Consider the following 24,864-nt stretch of genomic DNA (forward strand, 5'->3'; position numbering starts at 1 on the left):
TCAAAACAAAACAAAACAAGGTTACGGCGCCAGCCACATACACCAAAGGTGGCAGGTTTGAACCTGGCCTGGGCCAGCTAAACAACTGCAACAACAACAAAAAAAACAGCCGGGCGTTGTGGCAGTCGCCTGTAGTCCCAGCTACTTGGGAGGCTGAGGCAAGAGAATCGCTTGATCCCAAGAGTTTGAGTTTACTGTGAGCTGTGATGCCACTGCACTCTACCAAGGGCGACTGTCTCAAAAAAAAAAAAAAAAAATGACTTTGTGACCCATGACCTCTAGCCTACAAATGATCCCCCCATGACACAAAGATACAGATTCCCATCATAGAACAATGGCACACCATGGTTACTACAAACATCATGAGACTAAAGAGGTCATACAATCACTAGTAAAATAACAGCTAATAATTATAAATACAAAGTGAAGAAAATTGGATTTATGAGACAACTGAGGTAATGTACAACCAAGGACACCAGGGCAGCACGCCTGAAGGCCTTGGGGGAACCAATGGGAGTTCCTTTTTTTTTTTAGACAGAGTCTCACTATCGCCCTTGATAGAGTACTGTGGTGTCACAGCTCACAGTAACCTCAAACTCCTGGGCTTAAGCGATTCTTTTGCCTCAGCCTCCCAAGTAGCTGGGACTACAGGTACCTGCCACAACGCCTGGCTATTTTTTTGTTGTTGCAGTTGTTTAGCTGGCCTGGGCAGGGTTCAAACCCACCACCCTCAGTGTGTGTGGCTGGCACTGTAACCACTGTGCTATGGGCGCTGAGCCCCAATGGGAACTCTTTTATTTTATTTATTTATTTTTTGTGTGGTTTTTGGCCAGGGCTGGGTTTGAACCCGCCACCTCCGGCATATGGGACCGGTGCCCTACTCCTTGAGCCACAGGCGGGGCCCCCCAATGGGAACTCTTATAGATGGGTATAGGAGGAACTGGGATAAAAGTACTCATGTTGATGTATTGCCTTTATGTGGTCTCTGTTCTCACTAGCAAGGGGGATCCTCTTCCACCCTGCAAGAGAAGTCTATCTTTATCTCTGCTTTCCATTAAATAAAAAAATGTACTTCTTTTTCTGCTATTTTGGAGCCCCAGCTGCCTCATTTTCTACTCCTCCAGTTCCTTGCTCTCCCTTTGACTCAGCCAAACTTGCTAGTTCTGGTGGGTGAAAAGAAGAGCTCACACCAGGGGTATAAAATGGAAATGTTAATTCCTAAATATAAATTCTCACCTCTACCACTGAGGGCAAACAGACTCAGCACAACCAAAACACTGAGTTCTGAGGGTATAACAAAGAAAAAAGGTACCCAGGGGAGGGGAGCGGAGGGAAAGAGAAAAACAAAACTAAAAGAGGGACAGAGAGAAGGGGACCCAGAAACCCTGCTGTCTCCTCCTTGCCCACCCTCTCACCTCTTGACATTGCTGTGGATGATCTCCAGTCCGTGCAGGTGCTCCAAGGCACAAAGCAGCCCCGAGCAGATGCTGACACGTTGAAGCCAGGAAAGAGGGTCTGAGCCACTCTAAGAGAAAGAAAAGAAAGACAAATAGTTACACCTGTGCCTTTTTATTTTATTTTATTTTTTTTGAGACAGAGTCTCATTATGTCCCCTGGGTAGAGTGCTGTCGCATCATAGCTCACAGAAACCTCAAACTTCTGAGCTCATGTGATCCTCCCGCCTCAGCCTCCGAGTACCTGAGACTACAGGAGCCCATCACAAGGTCTAGCTACTTTTTCTTTAGTAAAGAAGTCTCTCTCGGGCAGCGCCTGTGGCTCAGTCGGTAAGGCGCCGGCCCCATATACCGAGGGTGGTGGGTTCAAACCCGGCCCCGGCCAAATTGCAACCAAAAAATAGCCGGGCGTTGTGGCGGGCGCCTGTAGTCCCAGCTACTCGGGAGGCTGAGGCAAGAGAATCGCTTAAGCCCAGGAATTGGAGGTTGCTGTGAGCTGTGTGAGGCCATGGCACTCTACCTGAGGGCCATAAAGTGAGACTCTGTCTCTACAAAAAAAAAAAAAAAAAAAAGAAGTCTCTCTCTTGCACAGGCTGGTCTCGTCTGGAACTCCTGAGACCAAGGGATCCTTCTCTCTTGTTCTCCCAGAATGCTAGGATGACAGGCGTGAGCCACCAAGCCCAGCCCTTCACATGTTTTAACCCTCTATAAAATTAATTTTTGCCGGGCACGCTGGCTCACACCTGTCATCCTGGCACTCTGGGAGGCCAAATCGGGAGGATCCCTTGAGCTCAGGAGTTAGAGACCAGCCTGGGCAAGATCGAGACCCTGTCTCTACTAAAAGTAGGAAAACTAGCCCAGTGTTGTGGCAGGCACCTATAGTCCCAGCTACTTGGGAGGCTGAGGTAAGAGGATCACTTGAGCCCAAGAATTTGAGTTTGCTGTGAGTTAGGGTGATGCCATGGCACTCTAGACTGGTCAACAGAGTGAAACTGTCTCAATAAACAAATTAGAGGGCTGAGCTATAGGCCCTGAGCCACCTGTGCCTTCTAATTAAAAAATTAATTTTCTGTTAATTCTTTCTTTTTTTTTTTTTTTGAGACAGTCTCACTTTGTTGCCCCCGCTAGAGTGCTGTGGCATCATACCTCGCAGCAACCTCAAACTATTGGGCTCAAGCGATTCTCTTGCCTCAGCCTCCCAAGTAGCTAGGACTACAGGTGCCCGCCACAACGCCCAGCTATTTTTTGTTGTGTTGTTGTTGTTGTCATTGTCATTTGGCAGGACCAGGCCAGGGTCGAACCCACCAACCCCGGTGTATGTGGCTGGCGCCCTAACCGCTGAGCTATAGGCTCTGAGCCACCTGTGCCTTCTTAAATGCTCAATGGCAGGGTCCAGACCCTGCCTCTTCTCCCGCCCTTCGCGGTCTCTGCAACAGGTTCAGCCGGCAGGATTTCCTGAGACACCAAGGGTTTTCACACAAGGCAGTAAAGGTGTAACTCCCGGGGGCGGCGCCTGTGGCTTGGCCCCATATGCCGGAGGTGGTGGGTTCAAACCCAGCCCCAGCCAAAAAAAAAAAAGGTGTAATTCCCAGTTCCAACATGCACTTTCTGTGTGACTTTGTAAGAGACACTTAACAACTCAGAGCCTTAATTTCCAGGGGTAAAAATGGAAACGTTGATTCCTATGTTTCAGGGTTGCTAATAAGGATTTAAGGAAGTATACATAATAATCCCTGCCACAGAGTAGGTGTTTATGAATAACAGCTTTTCTTCATTTTTTTCATTTTTGAGACAGTCTCACTCTGTCACCCTGGGAAGAGTGCTGCAGTATCATAGCTCACAGAAACCTCTTGGGCTTGAGCCTCAGCCTCCCGAGTAGCTGGGACTACAGGCAAGCACCACAATGCCTGGCTAGTTTTTCTATTTTTAGTAGAGATGGGGTCTCACTCTTGTTCAGGCTGGCCTCAAGGGATCCACTCACCTCCCCCTCCCAAATGTTAGGATCGCAGATGTGAGCCCCCACACCAAGCCAATAGCATAGCTGTTTTTATCACAACTGTTACACTGGCAGCTCTGGAATTTCTCCCTAGAAGGGGCTGGTCGGGAAAGGAGCTAGGGAGCTTGCGTTTGCGCTCCAGGCACATGAGCCTTATACCAATTTTGTGTATATGGGAGAAATTTCACATATACCTAAATAGAGACTGTAGCATGGCGCAGGGGTGTCCAGCCTTTTGGGTTATCTGTGCCACATATTAAATATACAAACACTCATGAAAGATGATGAGAGAAAAAAAAAAGTCCATGCATAATTTTCATAATAGCTACCACCATAGATAAGCAACAAAGTATTCATATGATCTGCATGTGGCCCATGGGCTTCAAGTTGGACACCCCTGAAAGCCTCCCATTTGCTGCCAATACTGCCACTGTGGTTCTAAGACTCCCCCAGGCTGAATCACCACCCAGTTTTCAAGCTCAGGCTTAGTTCCCACATCCTCTAAACCAGTGATTTTCAACTGGTGTGCCATGGAAAATTTTTTTTTTTTTTTTTGAGACAGTCTCACTTTGTCACCTTTGGTAGAGTGCTGTGATGTCATAGCTCACAGCAACCTCAAACTCTTGGGCTCAAATGATCCTCTTCCCTCAGCCTCCCTGGTAGCTGAGACTACAGGCACCTGCCACAACACTTGGCTATTTTTAGAGACAGGGTCTTACTCTGACTCAGGCTGCTCTCGAACTCCTGAGCTCAAAGCAATCCACCTGCCTCAGCCTCCCAGAGTGCTAGGATTACAGGTGTGAGTCATCACTCCTGGCCAATTTTACAGATTATTCATTAAATTATTTTCAAAAGAAGTTCAAACCAGGCTCAGCGCCTGTAGCTTAGCGGCTAAGACCCCAGCCACATACACCAGAGTTGGAGGGTTTGAACCCAGCCTGGGCCTGCCAAACAACAATAACTACAACAAAAATATAGCTGGGAGTTGTGGCGGGCGCCTGTGGTCCCAAATACTTGGGGAGGCTGAGGCAAGAGAATCGCTTAAGTCCAAGAGTTTGAGGTTGCTGTGAGCTGTGATGCCACAGCAATCTACCAAAGGCAACATAGCAACACTCTATCTCAAAAAAAAAAAAAAAAAAAGAAGTTCAAAGCACAATTAAATATATTCTTATTTTTTTTTACTCTCTTTTTGATTGAGGTATGCCGCAGAAGTTTAACTGCAGGTTCAAGTGTGCTGTGAGACTAAAAAAGGGTGAAAAGGGCGGCGCCTGTGGCTCAGTCGGTAAGGAGCCGGCCCCATATACCGAGGGTGGCGGGTTCAAACCCGGCCCTGGACAAACTGCAACCAAAAATAGCCGGGCGTTGTGGCGGGCGCCTGTAGTCCCAGCTACTCGGGAGGCTGAGACGAGAGAATCGCTTAAGCCCAGGAGTTGGAGGTTCCTGTGAGCTGTGTGAGGCCACAGCACTCTACCGAGGGCCATAAAGTGAGACTCTGTCTCTACACACACACAAAAAAAAAAGAAAATAGTAAAAAAGGGTGAAAAAACACAGAGCTAGATCTTATCTATCCTGGCCCAGCTTCTTTCCCTTAAAGCTTTCTCTGGGACTGAGAAGATGGCCGCTCTCCCCTCCGGATCCCTAACTTAACCTTTGATTCCCTAACTTAACCTGTGATTCCCTAACTGCATGTCTGGGTGCTGCCTGGTCCGATTGTCTGCCCATGACCTAGGTTGTTTTTTTAAGATAGAATCTCGGGCGGCACCTGTGGCTCAGTGAGTAAGGCGCCAACCCCATATACCGAGGGTGGTGGGTTCAAACCCGGCCCCGGCCAAACTGCAACAAAAAAATAGCCAGGTGTTGTGGTGGGCGCCTGTGGTCCCAGCTACTGGGGAGGCTGAGGCAAGAGAATCGCCTAAGCCCAGGAGCTGGAGGTTGCTGTGAGCTGTGATGGCACAGCACTCTACCAAGGGCAATAAAGTGAGACTCTGTCTCTACAAAAAAAAAAAAAACAGATAGTCTCACTCTATGTCCTGGGTAGAGTGCTTGGCATCATAGCTCACACCAGCCTTAAACTCTTGGGCACAAATGATCCTCTTGCCTCAGCCTCCCCAGTAGCTGGATCTACAGGCCCCGGTCACAACGCCTAGTTATTTTTATTGACAGGCTCGTCTTAAACTCCTGAGCTCAAGCAATCCACCTGCCTCAGCTTCATGAAGTGCTAGGATTACAGGTGTGAGCCACTATGCCAAGCATATGACCCAGCCTCTTACCTGGTCTTGGAGTCTGTCCTGTAAAGAACCATTTGCCATGTAGGGGTAAATCAAGCTATGAAACCGTCTTCCAACACAGAAGCCCAGCATAGGTAAGATGTTTGGGTGGCAGCATCTGAAATCAGGTATCAGTGCAGGAGTGAGGTGTCAGACACAGACTGACCAAAGACTTACCTACCTCCTCATCTCCCACCCTTCTGCCCTCTCCACCCGAAGGCCGCCAGTAACCTCCCAGGTACCACATGCTCTCGCCCTAAAGACACGGCACCAGGGCAGAAAGATGAAAACTGCTTGCCTTCAAGGAGCTGAAGAGCTAGTGATCCTCATCCTGCCTTACTGCTCTGCAGCATATGACACTTCAGCCACCTCACCTCCAGAAACAGAGGCTCCGAGATTTAAGAATTTGCCCAACATCACAAACTAGCAAATAGTGAACCCAGGACTGGAGTCCTTCTCTAAAACCCTCTTCCACTGAGTCCCCCATTCCCTCTTCATTGTCCTCCCACCTCTCTGGCCACACTTCCTTGGTCTTTTCCAATAAGACCCTCCTCCTGGGCGGCGTCTGTGGCTCAAGGAGTAGGGCGCCGGTCCCATATCCCGGAGGTGGCAGGTTCAAACCTAGCCCCGGCCAAAAACCAAAAAAAAAAAAAAAGACCTTCCTCCTTTGCCTTCCTTCTGGCCACCAGCTGGGACCCTCACCCAGTTTTATATTCTGTTTCTCCAGGTACCTCCAACTGCTATGAAGAACACTCCCAAATCTCCTCTCCAGCCCATCGTAGGCTCCAGACTTGAGTGTCTCATTGCAGCCTGATGCTCAGGTGAACATCATCCCACACTCAAGTCCCAACTTGCTTCCCCATTCATATTTATTATCCTAGTGAAGGCACCTCACCACCCAGTTTCCTAAACTCTCCTTACCTCCTGTATCCAGGTAGTAACCATTCACTGTGATTAAATAGCTTTCAACGAGTCCCCTTCATTCCCCTCTCCTCCACTGCAGGCCATTCTCCCCAGGACTACTGTAAATGGCCTCCTGCCTGATCTCTCTGCCGGCCACCACTTCCCCCAAGCCATCCTACTACACACTTTTCCACACTCATTAGCGTTATTTACATGTCAGTCTCCCCTGTAGGCCATAAACTTCTCCAAGGCAGGACCAGGGGGATGGGCTATGTATGCTTCAAGTCTGCACTCCCTGGGCCCTTGGAAAGGGCTTGACTACTCATGTTTTCTGAACTGATGAATGAAGTAGTGACTGCAGACTCTAGGAACGGATTATGCCAGGTGGAGAGACAAATATACTTCCGTTTTTTTTTTATACTTCCGGTTTTGATTAAATGTGTGGTATGTGTGCCTGTGTATATGTATGAATAGAGAAACCAATAAAGAAAATATATCAAAATGTTAATGTAGTAGTGGTTATTTATAGGTGCTGTAGGAAATAGGTACATGTAATTTCTATTCTCTTATTTATAATTTTCTTTATTTCTTAAACATTCCACAGTAATCATGCATTTCTTTCCCAAGGCTGTGTACTGGCAGGGGGCACCTAGTGACTTGGCAAGGTTACATGATTGCAAGTGTTTAGCATATGACAGATGCCCCGTATGCATTTAAGTTCATTGGTCAATTAATGGCAGAGCCAGGACAGGTCTCCAAGTCTCCAAGCAGTCGTTCCCTGCTCTTTCTAAGTCCCCACTCAGCTCTGTGACCAAGAGGCTCACTTCTCTGCTCTCAGTTTCCCTATCTGTAAAATGAACAGATATGAGGATAACTTTGGAGGTCCTCACTACTCTAGACCATGTATCTGCAAACTTTTTTGTAAAGGAATAGCAGTAAATATTTCAGACTCTGTAGGCCATATGGTCTCTGTTGTCACTACTCAACTGTATACTGTCACACAAAAGCAGCCACAGACAATACAGAAATGAATGAGTCTGGGTGTGTTCTAATAAAGCTTTATGGCAGACACTGAAACTTGAATTTTATATAATTTTCATATGTTACAGAATATTATTCTACCTTTTTTTTTGGAGACAGTCTCACTCTGTAGAGTGCTGTAACATCATAGCTCACAGCAACCTCAAACTCCTGTGCTCAAGCAATCCTTTTGCCTGAGCCTCCCAAGTAGCTGGCACTATAGGCACCCACCACAATGCCCCGCTAGTTTTTCCATTTATTTTAGTAGAGACGAAATCTCGTCTCAGTGTATCGTTCTTGCTCAGGCTGGTCTCTACCTCCTGAGCTCAAGTAATCCACCCACCTCAGCCTCCTAGAGTTCTAGGATTATAGGCATTAGCCACCCTACCTGGCCTATTTTTTATTTTTATTCTTTCAATTATTTAAAACTGTAAAAATCAGGCCAGATGTGATGGCTCACACCTGTAATCCTACCACTCAGGGAGGCCAAGACAGGTGAATTGCTTGAGCTCAGAGTTCAAGACAGACTGAACAAGAGTGAGACCCTGTCTCTAAAAATAGCTGGGTGTTGTGGCAGGCACCTGTAGTCCCAGCTACCTGGGAGGCTGAGGCAGGAGAATCACTTTAGCCCAGGCACTGGAGGTCGCGGTGAGCTATGACATCACAGCACTCTACCCAAAATGATAACGTGAGACTCTGTCTCAAAAAAAAAAAAAAAAAAAAATGTAAAAACTGTTAACTCTCAGGTTTTACAAACATAGGTCGGGCCAGATGTAATCCATGGGCCCTCATTTGCCCAGCCCTTCTCTTGATGGCTATGATTTTAAGAGGGATTCACCCTTAGAGCTGGCATCTGCAGGGAGAATGGGGACCAAAGACCCCATTATTGGCAAAGGAAAGCACCCCCAGCAAAAGAGGAAAATTAAAAAGTAAGCTGAGTGAGTCAGAACAAAGAAAAGTTAGCTAGTTTACATTTAAGCTAGTCATTCCTAGCAAGCTTACTGCCTTTTCTGAAATTCTAGCCTGTGGGGGATACAGTTTACAAACACTCGGCTGGATCTCTGAGCACTCTGAGGAAAATAATGGCCATAGAAGAGACTGTGGCAAGTCCTAGAAAAAGATACAATTTCTAGGGCATTTCCTGCCCATTAAACAGGCAAAGCAGATACCCATTGTGGAGATGTGTATTTGCCTGGGGCAGAGATCAAGGGAGTAGCTCCGGCCCTAAGATAAGAGCAGAAGAGCTTATTCCTCTGCAGTGGTGATGGGAGGAAAATTCCTCCCTCCCACAGATTCCTCAGAGGAGATTAACGCCAGTGATGGTTTACTCCACAGGGAACTAGCGGAGTTAACACTTCCCTAAAAATCTGTGTGTGCGAGGGCGGCGCCTGTGGCTCAGTGGGCAGGGTGCCAGCCCCATATACCAAGGATGGTAGGTTCAACCCAGCCCCAGCCAAACTGCAACAAAAAATAGCCAGGCGTTGTGGCGGGTGCCTGTGGTCCCAGCTACTCAGAAGGCTGAGGCAAGAGAATTGCCTAAGCCTAGAAGTTTTTCTACAAAAAATAGAAAAAACTAGGGTGGTGCCTGTGGCTCACTGAGTGGGGCGCCGGCCCCATACCAAGGGTGGTGCGTTTGAACCCAGCCCCAGCCAAACTGCAACAAAAAAATAGCCAGGTGTTCTGGCAGGCGCCTGTAGTCCCAGATACTCGGGAGGCTAAGGCAAGAGAATCACCTAAACCCAGGAGTTGGAGGTTGCTGTGAGCTGTGATGCCATCGCACTCTACCGAAGGTGATAAAGTGAGACTCTGTCTCTAAAAAAAATAGAAAAAACTAGTGGGCATTTTGGTGGGTGCCTGTAGTCCCAGCTACGCAGGAGGCTGAAGGAAGAGTATCATGTGAGCCCAAGAGTTTGAAGTTGCTGTGAGCTATGATGCTATGGCACTCTACTGAGAACAACAAAGTGAGATTCTGTCAGGAAAAAAAGGTGGGAGATAGAAATACTATGGTTGAATGATGCCCCATGATTATATCAATGTACACAGCTACGATTTAATAAAAATAAATAAATAAATAAGAAACATCTATGGAATGTTTTCCATGAAAGGAGTTGGAGTGAGCCAAGATTCATTTATGATTCTAATCTATACATGCAATTGCTACATGCTACTGAAAAACCATGAACTTGGACCCACACCACATAGGTCCAAATCCCAGCTCTGCTACTTACTGGCTGTGTGATCTTGGATGAGACACTTAACCTCTCTGTGCCTCAGTTTATCTGCCTGTAAAATAATGTGATAGCAGTAGCTATGTTATAGAATTCTTGCGTGGATTACAAGTTTATACAAAATAGTGTGCTTAAAACATGCCTGGAACATAGGAAGAACTATATAAGGGAAGGATGTGTCATTACTAGTAAACAAAGTATTTTCCAAAAGGGAGGCTTACCTACGACAAACTTGTACCTCTGCCTGCAAGAATCTTTCAGTTGATCCTGGACTTGAGCAGGCTGTCTGTGAAGGAAGACATCGGAACATGAGATCCAGCCTCGCCCCCGAAGCTCCACCTTTCCCTAGAAACCAAGAAGTACTTGCCTCTCTGAACTTCTTGAAGATGAATGGTGTCCCATGCCTCTGTCCTCTGTAGATGTCTGCAAACGTCCCTTCGTTAATTTTGTGGTCTTGATTGAAGTCATCAGTTGCCTGAACCACGTCTGCCTCACTCCAAAAAAAGCTCTCTCCAGCCCAGCTCAAAAGTTTTTCCTGCTTAGGAATGGAGGTGCTAAAATCCTGGGAATTCAGGGAGAAGAGACAGAGATTACTATAAAAGTTCTTTTCCCCTGGAACACCAGAGCTGAAGGGGTAGAGATCATTTCATCCAGTGGGGATCTATAAAAAAAAAACATGGACAGGCCCAAGCTGAAATCCCAGCTCTGCCCCTAACTTGCTCTGTGACCTTGGGTGAGTTACTTAACCTCTCTGAACTCCAATTTCTTCATCAGCAAAAATTAAGAGAACAGGCTCGGCGCCCGTAGCACAGTGGTTACGGTGTCGGCCACATGCACCCACGGGGGCAGGTTCAAACCCGGCCAGCGCCTGCTAAACAACAATGACAACTGCAACAAAAAAAAATAGCCAGGCATTGTGGTGGGCGCCTGTAGTCTTAGCTACTTGAGAGGCTGAGGCAAGAGAACCACTTAAGTCCAAGAGTTTGACGTTGCTGTGAGCAACCCCAAATGCCATGGCACTCTACCAAGGGTAACTTAGTGAGACGCTATCTCACAAAAGAAAAAAAAACTAAAAATAAGATAACAGTACCCTGGTGAGTAATTTTGAAGATGAACTATGAAGATAAAAATGTGAGTACTCGGGGGTGGCGCCTGTGGCTCAAGGAGTAGGGTGCCGGTCCCATATACGGGAGGTGGCAGGTTCAAACCCAGCCCCGGCCAAAAACCACAAAAAAAAAAAAAAAATGTGAGTACTCAAGCAGCGCCTGTGGCTTAACAGAGTAGGGCACTGGCCCCATATGCCGGAGGTGGCAGGTTCAAACCAGCCCCGGCCAAAAACCACAAAAAAAAAAAAAAAAAAAAAGATGTGAGTACTCCTGGCACATACCTGATGTTTCCATTTCCTCAGTTCATAGGGATAAGCAAAGAGAAGATAAAAGAGCGAAGTGAGGTCACACAGCTGGTCAATGGGCGGGGCCCAGTGATCTCAACCTAATGCACTACATGTAGCTGGGCCTCCAGAATCCTGGGAAGTACGATACAGGTCCACGCAGCCAAACAGAGCTGCAGAGACTGCATGTGTACATAAGCCTATAAAAGGACGCTGTACTTCCCTTTTTACTTTATTTATTTATTTAGAGACAGACTCTTACTATGTCACTTTTGGGAGAGTGCTATGGCATCACAACTCACAGCAACCTCCAACTCTTGGGCTTAAGCAATTCTCTTGCCTCAGCCTCCCAAGTACCTGGGTCTACAGGCACCTGCCACAATGCCCAGCTATTTTTTTGTTGCAGTTGTTTAGCTGACCCAGGCCTGGTTTGAACCCACCACACTCAGTGCATGTGACTGGCGTTGTAACCACTGTGCTATGTGCACCGAGCACTGTACTTCGCTTTTTAATAAATTCTCTCCTTTTTTTTTTTTTGAGACAGAGTCTCACTCACTCTCAGTAGAGTGCTGTAAGATCTTAGCTCACAGTAACCTCTAACTCTCGGGCTCAAGCAATTCTCTTGTCTCAGCCTCCCAAGTAGCTGGGACTTCAGGCACCCGCCACAACACCTAGCTATATTTTAGAGACAGGGTCTTGCTCCTGCTCTGGTTAGTCTTGAACTTGTGAACTCAGGCAATCCACCTGCCTCAGCCTTCCAAGTACTGAGATTACACGTGTGAGCCACTAAGCCCGGCCATAATAAATTGGCTTTTTAAAAACAACTGTAGAGGGTGGCGCCTGTGGCTCAGTGAGTAGGGCACTGGCCCCATATACTGAAAGTGGTGGGTTCAAACCCTGCCCTGGCCAAATTGCAACAACAACAAAATAATAGCCAGGGGAAGTGGCAGGCGCCTATAGTCCTAGCTACTCGTGAGGCTGAGGCAAGAGAACCCCCAAGAGCTGGAGGTTGCTGTGAGCTGTGACATCAGAGCACTCTACCCAGGGCAAAAAAGTGACACTCTGTCTCAAAAAAAAAAAAAAAAAAAGTGTAGGCTCGGCGCCTGTAGTTCAAGTGGCTAAGGTGCCAGCCACATACACCAGAGCTGGCGGGTTTGAATCCAGTCTGGGCCTGCCAAACAACAATGACAATTACAACCAAAAAATAGCTGGGCATTGTGACGGGTGCCTGTAGTCACAGCTACTCAGGAGGCTCAGGAAAGAGAATCGCTTAAACTCAGGAGTTAGAGGTTATTGCGAGCTGCGATACCATGGCACTCTACCCAGGGCAACAGCTTGAGGTTCTGTCTCAAAAATAAAAATAAAAATAAAAACAAGCGGGTGGTGCCTGTGGCTCAGTGGGTAAGGCACCGGCCCCATATATGGAGGGTAGCAGGTTCAAACCTGGCCCCAGCCAAACTGCAACAAAAAAATAGCTGGGTGTTGTGGCAGGCGCCTATTGTCCCAGCTACTCGGGAGGCTTAGGCAAGAGAATCACCTAAGCCCAGGAGTTAGTTGGAGGTTGCTGAGAGCTATGACACCACAGCACTCTACTAAGGGCAATAGAGAGAGACTCTGTCTCTAAAAAAATAAATAAATAAATAAATAAAAACACCTATACAGGCCTGGTGCCCATAGCTCAGTGGTTAAGGCGCCAGCCACATACACCGGGGCGGGCAGGTTCAATCCTGGCCCAGGCCTGCTAAACAATGACAACTACAACACAACAACAAAAAATAGCTGGGCGTTGTGGCGGGCGTCTGTAGTCCCAGCTTCTTGGGAGGCTGAGGCAAGAGAATCACTTAAGCCCAAGAGATAGAGGTTGCTGTGAGCTGTGACGCCACAACACTCCACTGAGGGGTGACATAGTGAGACTCTGTCTCAAAAAAAAGTAAATAAGTCAGGCAGGGTGGCTCATATCTATAATTCTAGCACTCTGGGAGGCCAAACCCAAGGTTTGCTTGAGCTCAGGAGTTTGAGATCAGCGTAAGTAGGAGTGATACCCCATCTCTACTAGAAATAGAAAAACTAGCCAGGTATGGTGACACAAGCCTGTAGTCCCAAGTACTTGGGAAGCTAAGTAAGGCAAGAAGATCTCTCTCTTGTGCATGGCAGTTTGAGGTTGCTGTGAGCTATGATAACGCCATGACACTCCACCCAGGAAAAGTAAGACTGTCTCCAAAACAAACAAACAAAAAAAAACAACTCAGTGTACATTAATTTAATTTTTTAAATTATATTGTGATATATGCAACCAGGTTCTAACCCACCAGCCTCATTGTATGTGGCTGGCGCCATAACCACTGTGCAACGAGGCTGGTGGGTTAGAACCTGGCCTAGCACGTATCACAATATATTTAATAGTTTTAGAAAACTAGGGGGGAGAATCATCCATAATGTCATTACCCACTTACTTGCTATTAAAATTTAGTGTATTTCCTGCCAATTAGATATGTTAGGGAACACGCCACACATAGTTTTGATTTCTGGTGTTTTTACTTCTTAACATAATACCATGATCATTCTCCCAAGTTGTTAAGTCATCTTGGAAAATGATTAATTATTATAAACAAAAATCTCTGCTTAAAAGAGAATCTTCTTCTTCTTCTTCTTCTTTTTTTTTATTAAATCATAGCTGTGTACATTGATATGATCATGGGGTTCTTCTTTTTTTTTTTTTTTTTTGCAGTATCTGGCCAGGGCTGGGTTTGAACACGCCACCTCCAGCATATGGGGCCGGCACCCTACTCCTTTGAGCCACAGGTACCGCCCGGTTCTTCTTTTTTTTTTAGAGACAGAATCTCACTTTATCGTCCTCGGTAGAGTGTTGTGGTGTCACAGCTCACAGCAAACTCCAACTCCTGGGCTTAGGGGATTCTCTTGCCTCAGCCTTCTGAGTAGTTGGGACTACAGACCCCTGTCATAACGCCTGGCTATTTTTAGAGACAAGCTCTCACTCTGGCTCAGGCTGGTCTTGAACCCCCAAGTTCAGGCAATCCACCCACCTCAACCTCCCAAGTGCTAGGATTACAGGTGTGAGGCACCTCGCCAGGCACAAGAATCTCCTTCATTAACCAGACCCATACAAAATTATCTTCTCTCCCAGACACCAGACATGAAGTATCTCAGGCTCACAGCACTTTAAATTCTTTTAAAATCAAAAGAAAATAAAGTTCTCATTTTTAACCTAGCTTGAATTATATTTGTCTTCATACCAATCCAGTCATAAAATAATAATTTGGGGGTTTTTTTTTTTGGGTTATTATGAGAGTACATTCAATTAGATTACATGAATTGCATTTGTAAGGTAAAGTGCAAAGTCTGAGTTGTAGTTGAGTCCTTCACCAAGGAAGTGTGCCATATACCTCTACGTTGTACCAGATAGATGGGACTTTATCAAGCCCCTCACTTGATAAAGGGGGCTTGATTTAGGGTTTTCTTTAAGACAGAGTCTCACTCAGTTGCCCAGGCTAAAGTGACATGGCCTCAGCTTAGCTCCCAGCAACCTCAAACTCCTGGGCTCAAGTGATCCTCCTACCTCACAGCCTCGCAGGGTGCTAGGATTACAGGAGTGAGCCACTGCACCCAGCCTTGTTTTTTGTTTTTAAAAATAGGAAAGGACCGGCTCCATGACCATAGCACAGTGATTACAGCGCCAGCCACACACAACGAAGCTGGTGGGTTAGAACCTGGCCTGGGCCAGCTAAACAACAATGAACAACTGCAATAAAAAATAGCTGGATGTTGTGGCAGGTGCCTGAAGTCCCAGCTACTTGGGAGGCTGAGGCAAGAGAATCACTGAAACCCAAGAGTTTGAGCTTGCTGTGAGCTGTGACGCCACAGCACTCTACTGAGGGTAATAAAGTGAGACTCTGTATCAAAAAAAAAAAAAAAAAAGGAAGGGACCCATTAAGGCAAAAGTGCCTAAAACCCACAAAAGTCATAATGTATCGCTGGACCCAAGTCATTCAAAATTCAAGATAACTCATACTGAGTTATTCAACCCAAGCAACATAACTCAGTTGAAAAAAGTTGAGGGGAGGAAGGTTATAAGCCAATGGCTACTTCGACCAATATATATTTGGGTCGGGTCAGCCCTCATTAAGCACAGATACTGGAAAAGCTCATTAAAAATATGTATTCAGGCCGGGTACAGTGGTTCATGCCTATAGTCCCAGCACTTGGGAGGCTGAGCCTGATGGATTGTGTGATCTCACAGGTTTGAGACCAGCTGGAGCAAGAGCAAGACCCGTCTCTATAAAATAGCCGGGCGTTGTGGTGGGCGCCTGTAGTCCCAGCTACTTGGAAGTCTGAGGCAAGAGGATCACTTGAACCCAAGAGTTTGAGGTTGCTGTGAGCTCAGACACCACAGCACTCTACCAAGGATGACCAAGTGAGATTCTGTCTCAAAAAAAAAAAAGTGGCTCGACGCCTGTAGTCCAGTGGCTAGTGCGCCAGCAACATGCACCAGAGCTAATGGGTTCGAATCCAGCCCAGGCCTGCCAAACAATAACGACAAGTACAACAAAAAATAGCTGGGCATTGTTGTGGGCGCCTGTAGTCCCAGCTACTGGGGAGGCTGAGGCAAGAGAATAGCTTAAGCCCAAGAGTGAGGTTGCTGTGAGGCATGACGCCACGGCACTCTACCAAGGGTGACATAATGAGACTCTGTCTCAAAAGGAGAAAAAAAAAAAAAAAGAGTTGGAGATCGCTGTGAGCTGTAGCACCACAGCACTCTACCCAGTGTCAGGGGTACATAGTGAGACTCTGTCTCAAAAAAAAAAAAAAGGTATGTATTCATTGAAGTACCCTTCCCTCTCCACCAGTTTTGCTGACCACCTATATTTACAGTCTTAGAAGCTGAGAGTAATTTAATGGGTCTCCTTTCTCCTCCCCAGCCCTAAACTGGCCTCAGGGAATAAGGAAATTGCATTTTTGAGAGGGAGCCACAAGCTGGGAACAGAAGCAGAGGGGAAGATTTACCTTTGCATCAGATGAAGCGGGGAGGTCGGTTTTTAAGGAAGCAGGGGCATCTTCTTCAGAAGGAAGCAGGACAAAGGCCCGTTCATGGGCTCTGGCTGGAGCAGACCCTGGAAAGGAGGGACTGTGGGTTAAGATGTGGCCTGGTGGAGGAGGCTGAGGGGCTCATCTCCAGATATGCCAGTCTCTCATCACCCTGTGCCAGCCAACACACTCCTCAGGGAAGCCTTTGACCTCATTTAAGCCTGGGACAACCCTATGGTCCTATTTTCATCCCATTGGACAGGTGGAGACACAGAAGCACTGAAGGTGTGAGCTACCACACCCGACCTGGAAATCTTTCTAGAATGTCTGCTTTCCTTTCTTTTTTTTTTTTTTTTTTTTTTTTTTCAGTTTTTGGCTGGGGCTGTGTTTGAACCCACCACCTCCAGCATATGGGGCCAGCACCCTACTCCATGGAGCCACAGGTGCCACCCAGAATGTCCGCTTTCCTAAGCAGAGCACATGAAATCTTGTCCTGCCACGTTCTGTAATTGCAGGCATGAGCATGCTAGATACAGTATCATTTGCTGATGTGGGAGGGTTTTCTGTATCCGGCCCTGCTGCCGTTGCCCCATAGCTGCCCCATAGCTTCCCCGTCTTATTTATTTATTTTTTTTATCTTTTTTTTTCTCCCCATCTTCTTTATTGCTATCAGAACTGGGACCAAGGGGCCAGGCACAGTGGCTCACGCCTGTATCCTAGCACTCTGGAAGGCCAAGGCAGGTGGATTGCTTGAGCTCATGAGTTCAAGATCAGTCTAAGCCAGAGTGAGACCCTGTCTCTAAAAATAGCTGGGTGTTGTGGCAGGTGGCTATAGTCCCAGGTACTCAGGAGGCTGAGGCTGAGGATTGCTTGAGTCCAGGAGTTTGTGTCTGTGTGAGCTAAGACACCACAGTGCTCTACCCAGGGCAATTGCTTAAGCCCAAGAGTTTGAGGTTGCTATGAGCTGGGAAGCCACGGCACTCTCCCAAAGCCAACAAAATGAGACTGTCACAGGAAAGGGAAGGGGGAGGAGGAGGGGAGGGGGAGAGAAGGTGGCAACACTAGGGTGTATGATTCCTTACCACAATAGGATGAAACAGGTTCTGCTAGTATTCTCGGTTTTTTTTAGAGACAGAGTGTTTTGTTGCCCTTGGTAGAGTGCTATGACATCACAGCTCACAGCAACCTCCAGCTCTTGGGCTTAGGCAATTCTCTTGCCTCAGCCTCCTGAGCAGTTGGGACCACAGACACCCAGCACAACGCCCGGCTATTTTTTGTTGCAGTTTGGCCAGGGCAGGGTTTCAACCGGCCACCCTCGGTATATGGGGCTGGCACCCTATATTCACTGTGCCACAGGTACCACCTAGTATTGTCATTTTAAGAAACAAAGAAACCAGCTAAGCACGGTGGCTCATGCCTGTAATCCTGGCACTCTAGGAGGCCAAGGCAGGTGGATTGCTTGAGCTCACGAGTTCGAGACCAGACTGAGCAAAAGTGAGACCCCAGCTCTACTAAAAATAGAAAAACTGAGGGAAGAGAATCACTTGAGCCTGAGAATTGGAGGTTGCTGTGAGCTGTGACGCCACAGTACTCTACCCAGGGCAACAGCTTGAGACTCTGTCTCAAAAATAAATAAATAAATATAAATAAATAAAAATAGAAAAATTAGCCAGGGGTTGTGGTGGGCACCTGTAGCCCCAGCTACTCGGGAGGCTGAGGCAGGAGGACTGCTCAAGCCCAGGCATTTGAAGTTGCTATGAGCTATGACACCACAGCACTCTAACCAGGGTGAGACTCTGTTTCAAAAAAAAAAGGGGCAGTGCCTGTAGCTCAGCTGGCAGGGTGCCGGCCACATGCACTGAGGGTGGGTGTTTTAGGCCAGCTAAAACAACGATGACAATGGCAACAAAAAAAAATAGCCAAGCGTTGTAGTGGGTGCCTGTGGTCCCAGATGCTTGGAAGGCTGAGGCAAGAGAACCGCTTAAGCCCAGGAGCTGGAGGTTGCTGTGAGCTGTGACCCCAGCACTCTATCCAGGGTGACAGCTTGAAACTCTGTCTCAAAAAAAAAAAAAAAGAAAAAGAAACTAAGCCACAGTGAAGCTAATTCTCCTGCTAGAAAGTGGCAAAGTTGGGATTCCAATACAGATCTGTCTAACGCAGAAGCCCACAGTATGCCTCTCGGCAGACACTGGCCCTGGCTTCAGGAACTGCACCAGTGAACTGACAATTACATGGACTCGGGACCTCCGGCTCACCACCCAGGAGGCTGCAGGAGCGCTGAAGTGAGGTTTGGCTCTGGCGGCAAGAGGGTGAGAATGAGACAGGGCTGAGAAGCAGCTCCCCTTGGGAAAGTCAGCCCCTGGCTGAGTCCTTCTGTCATTTGGCAAACTGGACAAGCCCTTGCCTGGGCAGGAGGAGACAGAGATAAATCTGAGGTGGTCTGAAAGGCTTTGGGGTAGCAGTTAGTTAGTAAGTGGGTTAGAGACGTGTACATTCCAATCACACAGCTCAGATGCTACTTCCTACTCATATGACCCGAAAACAAACCACTCTCTCCCTCTGGCCTCCAGGGGCCTGAGGACAAAGCAGCAGCCTGGGACTGACAGAGGTAAGGAAAGTGGTGCGGTATGCAGCACTCCCGCTGAACAGCTGCAAGGGCCAGGGGTATAAGAGAAAGAAGAGATGATCAGGCACTCTGCCTGGAGCCCACACGCAAGGCCAGCCTGTGCTGGCGGCTTGAGAGACTATAGGTAGAACACGGGCCCAGCTGCATATGGCCTTGGCCAGGTTGTTTCATCCCTCTATGCTTCAGTTTTCCCATCTATAAAATGGGCAAATAACAATACCTCGCTCGGGCTCAGCACCTGTAGCTCAAGCGGCTAAGGTGCCAGCTACATACACCAGAGCAGGCGGATTCGAATCCAGCCCAGGCCTGCCAAACAACAATGACAATTACAACCAAAAAATAGCCTGGCGTTGTGACAGGTGCCTGTAGTCTTACCTACTTGGAAGGTTGAGGCAAAAGAATTGCTTAAGCCCAGGAGTTGAAGGTTGCTGTAAGCTGTGATGCCACGGCACTCTACCCAGGGCAATAGCTTGAGGCTCTGTCTCAAAAAAAAAACCTCAGGCTCAGCGCCTGTGGCTCAAGCAGCTAAGGCGCCAGCCATATACAGCTGAGTTGGCAGGTTCCAATCCAGCCTGGCCCCACCAAACAACAATGATGGCTACAACCAAAAAATAGCCAGGCGTTGTGGCAGGCGCCTGTAGTCCCAGCTACTTGGGAGGCTGAGGCAGGAGACTCGCTTGAGCCCAGGAGTTGGAGGTTGCTGTGAGCTGTGATACCACAGTACTCTACCCAGGGTGACAGCTTGAGGCTCTGTCTCAAAAAAAAACAAACTCACCACCCTGTCAGCACGTTTACATACGCAAGACAACATTGTTAACAGTACTTCATTAATTTTACCATCTATGTTGTTTCCAATTTTTTGCTTATATGCTGAGCTGAATGTCCTTATAGATAAATCTTCATTTTTAAAAATAAATTGGCTTTAAGTAGAAAAATTAAATTAAAAATACCTGGGCCCAGAAAGGTGGCAGATCTCACGGACTGCTCTTCTCTCTGCCCATTCTCGGTGCCTCTCAGAGAAGCTGCCAAAGGCCTTTCTGGCTTCACAGCAGCAGGGAAGCCTGGAGTGGGAGACCTGATTTCAGGAACCGATTTCCCTGAAAGCAAGATGGAAACAAAGTTATTATGATTCTATGACATGGGGTAGCCATCAAGAGCCTGGGTCTCCAAGTCAGAGACCTGGGCTCTAACCTTGGCTCTGCCACAAATTCATAGTGCTGCAGGTGGGTGATGGGGGGGGCTTCTCTCTCGGGGCGTGGGCCCCCACATGTGTAATATGTGGTAGTTGGACACAACAATGTCCCGTGATGGCCGAGCTCTGACATCTGGCTTCTGACCCTACAGCTGTGTGACCCGTGGGCCCCCACATGTGTAATATGTGGTAGTTGGACACAACAATGTCCCGTGATGGCCGAGCTCTGACATCTGGCTTCTGACCCTACAGCTGTGTGACCTCCTTTGAGATCCATTTCCTCACCTATAAAATGGAGATGATAATAACAACAGTCTCTGCTTACCTGCTTCCCAGGGCTGTTGTGAAGGGAGAAATGAGGAAGACAGAGGTGAAAGGGCTTTGTCGACAATGCATTTCCCTGAATGTGAGAGCAACTTTAAGATACCCATCCCTTGTAGAAACAACCCAAGTGTCCCTCAATACACAAATGGATTAATAAACTGTGGTCTCTGTAAACCACGGAATACTATTCATCCTTAAAAAGAAAAGGAAATTTTGCCTCCTTTGTAACAACCTGGATGGATTTGGAGAACATTCTCCTAAGTATAGTATTGCAAAATTGGAAGTGTTTTAGCTGTCATGTGTAAACTATAATCTAATGGTTTGTACTGTCCTATTAATCTGACATTTTTTCTATTTTTCTTTTTTTTATTATTAATCTGAAATTTTAAAAAATGGGGGAAAAAATTATCCATCCCTCTTAGTCCCTACTCAGGCCCCTAGAGAGAAGTTCTAGCTGTCCTGCAGCTTCCTTCTACAAGCTTTGGAAACATCATCCTTGCCCTTCGTACAGCTGCGATCCCAAAAACAGCAGCTATACCTCCTGAGGACCAACTGTGCCAAGCCCAGGCCCAGCTTTGCTTATGCTAGATCCTCCCAACAGCTTCGTATGTCATCCCTGTGAAGAGATGAGAAAACTGAGGCCTGAGCAGGTTAAGTCACTTGCCCAAGACGCCATAGCCAGAGGCAGGCAGGACTGCGTGAAGAAGTCAGCTGCCTTCTCCAGAGGAATCACTTCCCCTTTCCCTTGAATTGGGAAGCCCCCAAAGGTGCTGGGCTTCCGGCCAGCTCCTCAGAACCGCTCTCTGTAAACAGCTTCCTCCCCCACCTCCACCATGCCCTGGTTATCCCTGCCAGCTGGGGGGGGATAACCAGCTGGCAGGGATATCCTCCCCAGCCTGCATCTTACTAAAATAAGATCTGGCCTCTGAGCACTTCTCTGTTTTAAGCCTTTATGGGGCTCCCCATTGCCTAATGTCCACACTCCTTAGCCTGAATTCTTCTACTTCCCCATTGCCTTCCAGATAAAGCCTGCATTTTCTAGCTCTGCATTCAAGGCCCTTTGCTCTCTGGTGACTTGGAGTGGACCCGTGTTTGACAGCCACAGAAAACAGAGGCACTGAAGTCCCAGAGAAGGCTGCCAACTTGCTTAATCTCACAGGAAGCACCAAATAAGGCTGGGAAGTAGAGTCTCTAATAGCATTTACTCCAACTGGTAAATGTGTCTCTGAACAAAACCCATTGTTACCACTGGATCTAGCTGTGGGACTAGAACAAAAATAGTAAGATGTAAACGTGAATGGCACCATGCTATAATGGCGCCATGCAGATGTATTTAATTTTCACAATTTAAGGATTAATAGGATTATCTGTATTTTATTTTTTAGCACATCGCGACTCAGGTGAAATGACTTCTCCCAAGTCAAACAGCCAGTAAGGGTCAAGCCTGGGGCTGGTTTCACAAGCCTGCCATCCAGCTGAGGTAGAGCTACGTAAACACCATCCCTTGCCCCAGGGTTGGCACCAGAGGCAGATGGCTCAGTCCAGAACAAGCAGGAACAAAGGGGTGTTTCAAAGCAGCAACAAAGGGAAATCATTGATTTCCCCAGGGTGGGGAGACCTTGGAGAAGCACAACAGTAACAACAAGGCTAAATGGGAAGGATAATGGAAAACTTTCTCCTTGTGTTTTCTTTGCTGACACTGACATATTCATTAAATAAACACATCTTAAGCAGAGCGCCCACAGCTCAGTGGTTAGGGTGCCGGCCATGTACACCGGGGCTGGTGGGTTCGAACCCAGCCCAGGCCTGCTAAAAACAACAATGACAACTACAAAAAAAATAGCCGGGGGTTGTGTAGGGCGCCTGTAGTCCCAGCTACTAGGGAGACTGAGGCAAAAGAATCACTTGAGCCCAAGAGTTTGAGGTTGCTGTGATCTGTGACACCACAGCACTATACCCAGGGCGACATGGTGAGACTCTGTCTCAAAAAAAAAAATAAAAAAAACCTATCTTATAAAAGAAGCAGCAGAGCTTCGCTGTTTAGCGTTCAGGCTCAGGAATGGAAAATAGCTTCATCATTCCTGATGGTATTTACTCTGGACAACTTTTTTTTTTCTTGAGTGGGGGGTATGACAAAATGCCCGGCTATTTTATGTTGCTGTTGTCATTGCTCTTTAGCTGGTCCGGGCTGAGTTCAAACCTGCCACCCTTGGTATGTGTGGCTGGCACCGTAACCACTGTGCTACAGGCGCCAAACCTACTCTGGACAACTTTGATGAGGACTAGTGAAGACAGAGCATGTGAATTGCTGGGCTCAAAATAGGGGTACTAAGTTTGGGGTTAATAAAAACAACAGGACCTTTATTTTTTTTTATTTTTTTGCAGTTTTTGGCCAGGGCTGGGTTTGAACCTGCCACCTCTGGCATGTGGGGCCAGCGCCCTACTACTTTGAGCCACAGGCGCTGCCCAACAGGACCTTTATTATTGGTGATTTTATACTGTGGGATTTTTTCCCCTTTGGTTTATTCATGCTGGAGAATTTTTCAACAATGATCACGCATTATTTGCATGGTAAAGTATATTTCTTAAGGAAATATAAAATCAGTAGCAAGCTAGCTAAAATAATGCAAACTAGGGCAGCGCCTGTGGCTCAGTGAGTAGGGCACCGGCCCCATATGCCGAGGGTGGCGGGTTCAAACCCAGCCCCGGCCAAACTGCAACCAAAAAATAGCCGGGCGTTGTGGCGGGCGCCTGTAGTCCCAGCTGCTCAGGAGGCTGAGGCAAGAGAATCGCTTAAGCCCAGGAGTTGGAGGTTGCTGTGAGCCGTGTGACGCCACGGCACTCTACCCAAGGGCGGTACAGTGAGACTCTGTCTCTACAAAAAAAAAAAAAATAATGCAAACTAGAGTGCCCTGGGGACACAAGCCTTTGCCCTGGGGACCCACCTGGTGCAGACTAGTAAGCAGGCAGAAAATGCATCAGCCCTTCCCCAGATTCACATCCTACTCACTTTTTACTAACAACTGTCCAGATTTGTCCTTGTTATTTTTCACTTCTGGTATCCTCCCACAACCCTAGAGGTCTTAAGTAAAGAAAACTGAGACTGCCGGAGGGAGAAAGCAGCGCAGAGGCAGGAAGGCAGGAACCAGGGCCAAGGTGGGGCACCAGGGCCGTGGGCAGGATCCCCACTCCACCCTGGGGGGCCCAGACAACGCACACGTCACCTCTCCCAACTGGGGTCTAGGGCACTTCAGAAGGGCATTCCACAGACCACACCATCCCTCCAGCCCGAGCCCTTTCTGCCTAAAACTTAGCAGCTAGAAGCCGTGGCGGTGCCTGTGGCTCAGTGGGTGCCAACCCCAAATACGGAGGGTGGCAGGTTCAAACCTAGCCCCAGCCAAACTGCAACAAAAAAATAGCCGGGCATTGTGGAAAACACCTGTAGTCCCAGCTGCTCTGGAGGCTGAGGCAAGAGAATCACCTAAGCACAGGAGTTGGAGATTGCTGTGAGCTGTGATGTCACGGCACTCTACCCACTCTACTGAGGGCGATGAAGTGAGACTCTGTGTCTATTAAAAAAAAAGAAAAAAAAAAAGAAGAAGCCGGCTTCTCCTCCACAGTGACCTTGCTGCCAGGATTCACAAAACCACTGCCAGTCTTAGGGAACACCACTGCCTTCCACAGGCCCAGGAGGAGACAAATAGTGCTTGTACAAAATGACAATGAACCATTGCTGGGGTGAATGCTGACTCAGCCGCGGATTTGGCACGGAGCTGCCGGCTCAGAGGGTGTGCACAGAAGGGAAACACTGCCTGTGTCCCCAGGAGGAGGGACCGCCTGGCTCTCTGTTAAGCAAGACACGCTCAAGGCCACCAGCCCATCTGCAGGCGGCCACTGTGGGCTCCACCGGTAGGGAAGAGAAAAAGCATCATTATATTTTCATCCTAAGGGGAGTCCAATTTTGCTCTTTCTTTTTCTTGCTCTTTCCACAGGGATATGCGGTAGCCCCCTCCTGGCACTGCAGGGCACACGGAAGTGTGCAGGAGTGCGAAAACACAAACACACATGGGGAGGGGGTGGCGCTGGCAGGGGCACAGCCTGCAAGTGGCCCTGTCAGCACATGTCGGGCGGACACCCTCCCACATGAAAGGCGCCCCGTCACACCCAGCCACAGATGTCATCTGACAGAGCCTGACTTGACGTGAAGTTTCAGTTTCCTGTGAAAGCCCCATCTCAGAGTGCTTTTGGGGTTTTTTTTGTTTTTTTTCCAGTTTTTGGCCAGGGCTGGGTTTGAACCCACCACCTCTGGCATATGGAGCCAGTGCCCTACTCCTTTGAGCCACAGGCACTGCCCCTGCTTTGGGTTTTTAGATGCCTTTTAAATGCAAGTAATAAGTAACACGTATATACATTAATGTCTT

The 24,864-nt window shown here is 47.7% G+C and overlaps 1 protein-coding gene across 1 annotated transcript in view; it reads right to left on the reverse strand.

Annotated features, from left to right (window-relative positions):
* The window catches only part of IRAK2 (interleukin 1 receptor associated kinase 2), an 83,179-nt gene that overhangs the window by 25,941 nt on the left and 32,374 nt on the right, over positions 1-24,864 (reverse strand). The window contains exons 3-8 of the mRNA XM_053599272.1: positions 19,878-20,024; positions 16,281-16,387; positions 10,236-10,430; positions 10,090-10,154; positions 5,721-5,835; positions 1,416-1,525 (exon numbers count right to left, since the gene is read on the reverse strand). Of these exons, the coding sequence (XP_053455247.1) occupies positions 1,416-1,525; positions 5,721-5,835; positions 10,090-10,154; positions 10,236-10,430; positions 16,281-16,387; positions 19,878-20,024 (739 nt within the window). The remainder of the gene's footprint in view (positions 1-1,415; positions 1,526-5,720; positions 5,836-10,089; positions 10,155-10,235; positions 10,431-16,280; positions 16,388-19,877; positions 20,025-24,864) is intronic.

The sequence above is a fragment of the Nycticebus coucang genome, chromosome 8, assembly GCF_027406575.1.
Source record: "Nycticebus coucang isolate mNycCou1 chromosome 8, mNycCou1.pri, whole genome shotgun sequence".
NCBI classification, from domain to species: Eukaryota; Metazoa; Chordata; class Mammalia; order Primates; family Lorisidae; genus Nycticebus; species Nycticebus coucang.